General features: G+C 43.6%; 1 protein-coding gene across 2 annotated transcripts; it reads right to left on the reverse strand.

The window, feature by feature from the left end:
• Positions 1–1,660: 1,660 nt before the first annotated feature.
• CTSL (cathepsin L) lies at positions 1,661–6,679 on the reverse strand. 2 transcript variants are annotated; one of them, XM_066181714.1, is made up of 8 exons: positions 6,590–6,679; positions 6,157–6,292; positions 5,688–5,810; positions 5,450–5,605; positions 5,047–5,271; positions 3,296–3,464; positions 2,855–2,972; positions 1,661–2,067 (listed from the first exon to the last, which is right to left on the reverse strand). In XM_066181714.1, exons 2-8 carry the CDS (start codon positions 6,280–6,282, stop codon positions 1,968–1,970), a joined length of 1,017 nt encoding a protein of 338 aa, XP_066037811.1. In that variant the 5' UTR covers positions 6,283–6,292; positions 6,590–6,679; the 3' UTR covers positions 1,661–1,967. The 2 variants fall into 2 exon arrangements, with proteins under 2 accessions (XP_066037811.1, XP_066037812.1); XM_066181715.1 differs by having other exon boundaries at positions 6,157–6,295; positions 6,590–6,676.
• Between the last annotated feature and the right edge of the window lie 2,666 nt (positions 6,680–9,345).

Below are 9,345 nucleotides of genomic sequence, written 5' to 3' on the forward strand. Positions count from 1 at the left end.
TGCAGATGCTTTAGAAAGTTATTTCCTTTTCATTTCCCATCTGGTCATTAAAAATACTTTGTTTTCCCGGCAACTTTTTTAACCCTGGATTTTGCAACCAAACACCTTTCCCAGTTGCTCATTTTTTTAGCAGTTTAAGACCCAGAAGGCTTTGTATTGGTCTCACTCCTGTTTTAGCCAGTAATTAAACCCCAAAATATGAAGCACTACCAGGATGACAGTAACATCAGTTTCCAGGATTAAAAAGTGTTAAGATAGACAGGTGTCAGTCCATTCCCAGTTCTGGCAGCAAGAATGAAAATCATCTTCTGCATAAGGAGCTTATACAGTCACTTCTCTGGCAGCATTTTGCTCCTGGCTCTCATTTTAAATGTACAGACCATTGACACTTCCTTCTGAATATCAGCCTTTAGAGGACCACCAGGTGAGCTTTGTAATATTTACTCCATAGCTTCCCCAAGCAGTGTGGATGCTCTACATAACTAGCTTAGCAAGTCAATTTAATAGCTTAATTCTAACCAGTATTTCTTCCTTGTGGCTTGTTCAATAGCCACTGGGCTGAGTGAGGCTCTTCCTTTAAAAAAAAAAAATAGCAAACCTAACTTATCAGGAATTTCAGCTTCAAAGAATTTATCTACCAGCAGCACATGAACAACACACAATCATTATTATGGGTAACTCACCTCGTTTTCATCTTTAAGAGAGTTTATTCAATGCAACCTGAAGAATTACACTATCAACAATAAGGAAATTAATCGTCCACACGTTCTGGTCTAAGTCTTCCTTTGTGTGCATGGCTATCACCTCTGAAAAGATACTGTGCACGAAAACCTATGAGTCCATGAACTCAGAACTTGTACTAGTTATGCTTCACAACTACACCTCCTTCACCTACAGCCCAAGAGCAAGAGTTGACATCAATACCCAAAAGCCAAGCCAAATCTTCTCCGCCTGATGTTTTTGGTATTTACCGTGCTCTGCAGGAACTACTGGTACCCAAAACATACCTGAATAGTAGAAATACTCATGTTTCAGCAGCAGTGACACCTGCAGAGAGAAAAGAACATATGGGGACACTGTGTAAATCACCTCAGTTAAGTCAGCCAGCAAGTATACAGGTAACAAAGCAGCCCAACATCACTTTCCATAGGGAAATGATTTCTTCCTTTCCCTCCCTTCCTTCTCCAACTGAAGCTGGTACAGGGGCAAGACAGTATCTAGTGTCCTACATATGTCCAGAAACAAGCCCTCTGAAAAGTTCAAGTGTGCTTTGGGTATTCCTGCTATAATGTTTAAAAGGGCACAACTGCACAAACTACACAAGAAGTGTGTATTTTGAGTTGCCATAAAGAAAACACTAACAGAATTAAAGCTAAGCTAAGCTCAGATGCTGCATATAGAAGATGACAAGACTGAAAACCTTTGTTACGAGACACAAGGAACCAAAGATAATGTTGCACTTCCCATTTAAAATAATCTGTATAATAAGTTCTACACTTCTTTTTGTAACAGCTATTAGCCATTCCCAGATAGGACTGCATTTTAGTGACCAACGGAGAGGGAGGCACACACAGACACTGCACCTAAGACTATGATTTAGGATGCCTATTTGACAAAAGTCCCAAGTAGAAAAAAAGACCAAAATGCCAAGTCATCTGTATACAGTGAAATTTAGGTATTTATTTGAAAAGTAAACCTTTGGACACATTGCAATTTAGAAAATAAAAGGAAAAATACAAAGAATCTACTGAATTAAGCAGTCAAAAGCCAGCAATATTACAAGCTGTTTACATACCAACATTTACATTAACTTAAACAAGAAGTGGCATGCCACCAACACTTAAAATACACTTCAAGAGTTTTAAAAATCAAGTTGACTTTTGAAAGACACAAGGCTACCACATGTGAACATGGGTTCGGTCATTCAGTTTAAATCCCCTCTTGTACTGAAATGTTCAGTCTTCAAATTATACGAGTGGATAGCTAGCAGCTGTTGCTATTCCACAGTGGTTCTTCCTGTCCTTGGCCATGTAGATATATCCTTTGTCACCCCATTTCTCACCCCAGCTGAAAACAAAAACAAAGGGTTTGTTTACATATTCTGAAGTTACTTATTTACTGCCCTTGCCGATAAATGTTTAAAACTGAAAACTGCTGTCTTCCACACTTGTGGAGAAAATCTAAGATAGCTGCAGCCAAAAACCTAAGTCTTTTCCAGCAATTAAAAGCATCCCAGGAGGCATCCCAAGCTCATGGAACTGAAGAATGCAGCCATTCTCTCATGAGGTAGTCACATTGATGTGCAAACCTTGACTACAGGTGCCTGAAGCTCAGTCCCTGCTCCCAGGCAATTAAAAGGAAGTCAAAGGCTGCGAACAGCAATTGAGGGTGGTGCCCCAGTAATGCTGAAAACATGAGACAAGCTCATGTGATGTGCCCTACGGCATTAATGTATTTTCACTCCAATCTATGAGTTAACTCCATCTTTAAAGTTCAAGTATTATCCTGTTTCACAGAAGTGAGCAGCACTCTGTTTCCAAAAAAAATCCATTACACCCCCACAAGCAGGCTTCCTCCTGCTCCACTGCTTTATTATCTACCAGGTTCACAGGCTGTTTCAGCACTGAGCTCCCTTAAATTAACTGAACAAGCAGAATAAGATGGCTGCTTTGGGTTTACTTTATTAATAAGCAGCAGTACAAGTTGGATTTTATCCTTTGTCATACCATATAATCTGAAAACAATCTCCAGATTTCCCACATACAGATTTTAATTACTGTTGCCTCTCTACCTCTCCCCTTACAAGTGACAAACTACCTTCTATTCTTCCCAGGGTACACAACACAGATCTTACCTGTTCTTAACAATCCAGTATTTCTTTCCATCTACATCTTCCCCCTCAAAGCCATAACCTACAACCAGAACACCATGGTCCAAGTCTTCACTGCTGCAGTCCGGTTCATAGTAGATACCTGCAAAGGTGAAAGTTCACTCATCAGCAAAATCATCTGTAGAAAACCCTCATCCCTTATGAGAAGCTTTGTGTATTTCAACTTAAATGTTGCACAGCTTCTTCAAAGTTAGAGAAAGGAATCAAGTGAATTTTATCATGGCAAAAACTGAGGGATAAGTAGACACAAATGCATGAGAAATACATGTGGAAAACCTGACCTAGAATTAAAATGAATTATCATACCTGTTTGGGTTTTTTTTTTCTGTCTAACTGTAGGGTAATGAATATTGAGTAATTAAAAAACTCTAGTTCTCTGAATGAATGTAATTAGCAAATCCCCACCTGACTGATAGAACTGAAATGAAGAATGGCCTGCATCAATAGCAACAGACACTGGACCCACAGCTGCAACTGCCTTCATGAGAGCTCTTTCATGTCCTTGAGGGATGTCAACAAAGCCAGTGTCATTAGCAGCATTGTATTCTGCCTTGTAGCGACAGTCTTCATCATCCTAAGTAGAGAAAGCCGTAGTTATTATACATTTTCCATTTAACACATAGGTGAGCACAGAGCTACCACACATTATGTGACTTCGCTGCTTTGAAAGCAAGGGACTGAAGAGGACCCAATTGCCTCAGCAGCACATTGCAAGGATAACAGACAGAGAATACAGAAGAACTGGTTCTGAGTTTCTTGAAAGTACAGAAAAAGTAAATGACAGTGGGGACCAAAAAATCCCCACCAACTTGACTGAGGTGCAGAGGGCCATCACATAACATTCCGGAACTCTGCCCTTTTTGGTGGGCAGGACATATCTTCACAGGAAGGAAAGAACCCCAGAATGCATTAACAGGCAATGGAAGCAAGCCAAGTATTCATTAATTACAAAGCAATCCAAAAACTGCTCACTGAGCAAGCACTTAAAATCCACAATTTTAACATGTCATAGTTTGAAAAGCTGAACAGAGTGATTGGAAAGTTACGAATTTGTGTTACATGACCTTACATACAACATTTGGGGGTGGTATTTCTAGTGGGTTTTTTTTTTGTTGTTGTTGTTTTTGCCTTTTTTTGGGGGTGAGGGAGTGTTTCACAGTGAAGCCTGAACTGCTGATGTCACATACATTTACAGCAGGAGAGGCGAGGTGAGGCCTAGTCTGGAAGTCAGGTCATGTGAAACTGAAAGAGATTCACAGAGGCACAACCTTCCCTTACCTGCATTATAGGTTAGTACTGAAGTTGTTTCCTCAACTAAATGAACATAGACTTAAATTGTGTTAGTTTTGTACCCAGTAAGTTAGGCACTTTCTATAATCAACTGGGATCTCTACAACAGCCAACATTAGGCAAAAGTCCAGATTACAGGGACACAGGTGAAGATGAACCCAGATCCAATGCTGTTCACAGCAAGTGGTATTGCTATTGCCCCTTCAGACAACATAAAACAAGCTGAAAGAAAAGATCCTCTTTAGTAAGAATGTTTTCCTCTTAAAAGGTGAAAACCACAAACTACAGGCTCTCAAATGACAATTGATTACTGCTCACTCACCCTCTTGTATCTGTTTAACATTTGATAGATCATTAGAGGGATTTTAAAAGCCTGTCCATTATCTCCATTTAGGCACATTTAGTCCAGAAACAGAACTCAAGAAATTAGCAAAAACTGTTGTTAAAATTCCAACTGACACTAGCCACAAGAATTAGGTGGTCTGTCGGTAGCAACTCTGCAATAGGTCAGTTATGGGAAGATGAATTGCTCTCCTACCACTAAGTAGCACAGTTGGCAAGGGCTGGGTTCTTGGTGTGGCAACCAAGATAAGGCATGATAGAAGGGCAACAACAAGGGGGAGGAATAAGAATACTTGTTCCAGTTTTTCTAACTGGTCTGTCGAGATTTTGACCTCAAAGACCAGTGCAGTATGTGATTCCTACCGGGGCTAGTAGTCATGCTACTTCTCTTAGGAAAGATGCAACAGGAATTGCAGATGCACTAATCTCCACATTTTCCTTTCTAGGTATGAGTTTCCAAACACACAATCTTCTCTACACAAAAGACATGACACCTGCAATAAAAGTTCAGCTATTCCACTCACCTTTGCAGTGTATGGGTAGGATTCCTCTGAATCAATGCCTCCATTATCCTGCACATATTGAAAAGCCTGGTCCATGAGACCACCATTACAGCCTTGATTCCCCTCAGGGCGAGAGCAGTCCACCAGATTCTGTTCACTCAGTGAAACAAGTTTGCCAGTTTTTCTGAAGTGTTGCCCTTCAAGAGCTCCTGTTGTACTGAAAGCCCAGCAAGAGCCACATTGACCCTGAAGTATAAAGTGAAATCATAAGTTACAAACCCAGCCAGTTACAAAATGATGCTTAGTTTACTAAGGTTGTACTAGGCATCAGAAAACAGGTACAGTGTTTTTCCTCTATGAAAGTGGATGTAGCATGCAGGAAACTGGACCAGTAACTGGTTAGAAATTCACCATCAGATAGTACCTGGTCTTTAACTGGAGTTACGTATCCCTTCTCTCGCCAATCTACTGATCGTGGTGCTTCCAGGAAGTTGGGCTCAAGAAACTGGGATCCTCTGTATTTTCTTTCTGACTTTTTGTGTACATAACCATTCATCAGCTGTCTGAACTCCTCAGCTGTCTGAAAAGCAAAACCAATCTATGCAGTCATGACCTATTACACACCATTACTAAGAACTGTACTGTATTGTCTCTATACATACCATGTCGCCAAACTGATTCATTCCCAGCTTGTAGCTGTGTCTTCCTAAAGCATGATCCAGATTATGGATTTCAATCATTTTCAAATTCTTCTCCCACACCACTCTTCTCCAGCCTTCCTCTCTCTAAGAGACCAAAATACAGCGTACTTCAAGGAGGCATTTCAAACCAAGTTCACTTGCACAACAACAGGCTTTCTAAGGCTCATAATACTCGGGCAAATATGAATGGGAAGCGTGAACGGTATTAATAAGTAGTCTTTTTGCCGCCCTCATAATAAAAACAACGAGCACAGTGCAGCTGAGTCAATACAGAAACACAGGAAAGGAACCTGGGAAGAGAAGGATTATGCTTCCCAAGCGCTGCTCATAGCCGGCGTTGTAACAAAGCAGACATGACTCAGCTGGCGGGGCCCAGCTCCTTGCGCTCAGCCAGCGCTCGCCCATGGGAGCGCTTACGCCGGGGGCTCACCTCATGATAGTCCTTCTTGTGCCACGACTTCCACAGGAGCCAGTGGTCGTCCAGCTCGGGGTCCAGGCTCGGCGCGCCGAGAACCACGCCCAAGGAGAGGCACAGCGTGGTCACGAAAGGGGTCATGCTGGCAGATCTGCTAAGGACAGAAGAACAGCGGTCACGCAGGGTGCCCTGAGCGCGGGGTATGCCAGACCCGAAGCCGCCCGCGCGTCCTCCGCCTGCGGTCGGCCGGAGCCGAGCACCCGGCGCTGCCCGCCCCACCCTCGGCCGCGACTGTAAACAAGCCCGGGCGGGGGCACACAGTGAGCAGTCTCCCGAGGAAGCGGCTAGAATGGCGGCTCCTTCCCGGCAGGAATCGCCCGAACGCAGGACAAGGACCCGGCTGAGGCCGGCCCTCTCCACGCGCCCCCGCCCAGCAGCCCGCGCTCACCACGCTCGAGGGTCGCCACGGCGCGCCTAGCTCCTCGGCCCGGCGAGGCTCGGCCTTCGCGGCCGCTCTTATCCCGGCCGAGGCCGTGCCCGCCCCGCCGCGCCCATTGGCGGCCGGGCCAGGCCGCGCCTCCCGCCGGGCGGGGCGGGTCTCTCCAGGCGACCCCGCATCATTCGCGGGACGGGGTTGGGAGCGCTTGGTGGCGGTGCGGGGCCCCCCTGGGGCTATCCTGCACCGCTGGAGCAGCTAGGTTGGGCAATGTTTGTTCAAGTATTTACTCTGAGCGCCGTCCGGCCGGAGATAGTGGCTGCACGCTAAGACTGGGGGAATTTAACTTGGAGGGACTTAAAGCGGGCAGGTTGCAGAACGAAGGAAAAACTAAGTCTGGAGGCAAAGAGACACGAATGGCGGATGCTGGCAGCCCCAGCGCCGTCCGTGTGCTCCTGCCCGGGTCAGGTTGTTGCGGCGGCTCCCGGGCTCCTGCCTTGGCAGCTCTGCTAGAGGTTTTGTTGAACACGGCCGGCAGGGCCACTTCCATTGAGGCTGGCACCAGGCCGGTGTGAGGAGGCATCTCCCACTGGGCACAGCAGCATGGCAGTGACACTGCTGCCAGAAATATTTTCAGGAAACTCCTTTTATTTCCCCATGTTCTGGTGTCTGAAAACTGCTTTATTGGTTTTTCATTGTCTTGTTTTTGGTTTGGGTTTGTTTGTTAGTTTCCTTTTTTAATTTTTTCTGCCTCTGGACCCAAGCTCAGTAAAAGGTGTTTTAACACCAGTGGTGGCTAGTTTTTATGTGCAGAGCATCCAGTAATACCTACTGGAAAACACTGTGACATCAAGAGTTACAGCACAGATGAGATACTCTAGGTTTACACATAGACTTAGTTTTCATGTAAGCAGTAGTAGACAAAATTTGATTTTTAACAGGAAATTTGTCTACAGAAGTAGAATAACTGCAAGTTGTGCGAAGTTCACCCTTAAACCCTTGTAGAGCCAGCAGTGCTGATGGCTTTAGTTTATAAACTTTAGAGCATGTATTCAGTGTAAAAATCAGGGTTTGCAGACTGTTACACAACAGTGAAAAGGAAGAAATCATATTATATGTACTTCTCAGTTTTTTGATGCCTTAAGACACACAGTGTATTGCTAAAACAAGCAATGCATATTTCTTTACCCAGGTAATCTCAGGAGCGCTCTTTGGCCTAAGGAAACCTCACAGACCCAAATACATAAAGATATGTTGGAGGGTTGTCTTGTCTTTTTAAAGTACTTGCACAAGTCCCCTTATGCATTTGTATCTTTCCAGCATGAAAACTCTTCATAATCAATTCACATTTAAATACCTCAGGAGAGTTAGATATAACATCATCTAGTTCAATTAACTAATAATAAGGGATTTTTTAAATCTTGAGTTTTGGGGTTTTTTGAGATGTATGGCATTTGAAAATATTTCACTTAACAGCTTTTTCTGATATTTTTTGTGCAATTAGATTTCTCAGTCCTGTTTAAGTTAGCTTTGTTTATGCAATTGTATCTAGTATTGACTGAGCATTGAAAGGCTACAAGTAAATTATCAATGATCTATGGACAAGAAGTTATTTTCTTAAAGGACAAGATGTTTAGCTGGCACGACAGGAGGTAATGTCTAAATTACAGAAGGTCTTGCACCATAAGTCACATGTCTGCTGTTCCGTAATGTGCCCTGATATGCATGCAGCAAGGCACACCATGCTTTTCTGGATGATATGAGGTCCTGTCTCTTTGGGGAAGTTACCATGCAGTCAGCTAACATATGAGACCACTGTGCTATTCTCTCCTCCTGAACACTCTCGGTGCATGTACACACACACACAGGAGTCAAATACCATTTTTACTATGAAGATAAATTCACGCTGCCAGTTTATTTAACAACTGTACATAGGGAAATCTTAGCTGAGAATTTGTTGAAACCCTTGAAGGAGACAGGAATACTTTCACCTTCAGCATGTTGACTTAGGTTTGTACTGAGTTGTGAGTGTTATGTGGATGTATCAATTCCTCAGATAGTTTGCTAAGGACATTTGAGAGCCCAGGTGCAAAAATTTAAGCATATGCAAGGGAAATCAGTACAGCAACAGCCATGGCCAGAATTTCGTCCTCACAAGAGTGGCCATTTAGAAACCTGTGATAGGAAGCTGAACTAGGACCACCTCCAAGTCCTGGATGCACATTTCCTCTCTGAGAATTTTATTATAATGCAACAATGTGAACACTGACAGCCATGTTGCAGCAGCTGTTCATTATTTCAGGCAAGGTAAAAACACTGTTACACAGCTATTAGGCATGTCTCTGTTACTGTCCCTGCTGCTCCTGCCTGTACACCACACTGTGTTCATAGGCCAAACTGTAAGCCCATCACTGATGTAGTGATGATCTGCTGAAGTGAACAGAGGGTTAGTGGCAGCAGTTACAGGTAATAACTGGGCAGATACCGATAGAAATAATTCTCCATCAAACTGTGCAACCTTGTGACCATATGCTGCAGTCACACCAGCCGTAGCAGTCTTTGCTCTATTGAAAACATCTCTGTGGGGATTGAGCAATACACTCCTTCTAGGTCAGCAGAGAGAAGAGGTGAAATCAAGAGCTCCTTCCCTTCCTCTGCTTAAAAGCTCTGTTGATGCCATCCAGTCCAGAGGAGATCTAGCTAGCCATGCTAATCACAGTAGTCAGTTCTGTCTGCAATAATCCAAAGATCAAAACTTGGAAGGAAGA

Source organism: Chamaea fasciata, unplaced genomic scaffold, assembly GCF_029207755.1.
Source record: "Chamaea fasciata isolate MVZ Bird 193981 ecotype frontalis unplaced genomic scaffold, bChaFas1.0.hap1 SCAF_4, whole genome shotgun sequence".
Classification (NCBI taxonomy): Eukaryota; Metazoa; Chordata; class Aves; order Passeriformes; family Sylviidae; genus Chamaea; species Chamaea fasciata.

Excerpts from the sequence above, each read along its gene's own strand:
- CTSL (XM_066181714.1), bottom strand. The coding sequence starts at position 6,282 with ATGACCCCTTTCGTGACCACGCTGTGCCTCTCCTTGGGCGTGGTTCTC. Across the intron at positions 5,272-5,449 it reads TAACTCCAGTTAAAGACCAG|GGTCAATGTGGCTCTTGCTG; the intron begins GTACTATCTGAT and ends TTTATACTTCAG. Across the intron at positions 2,973-3,295 it reads ATTTCAGTTCTATCAGTCAG|GTATCTACTATGAACCGGAC; the intron begins GTGGGGATTTGC and ends TCACCTTTGCAG.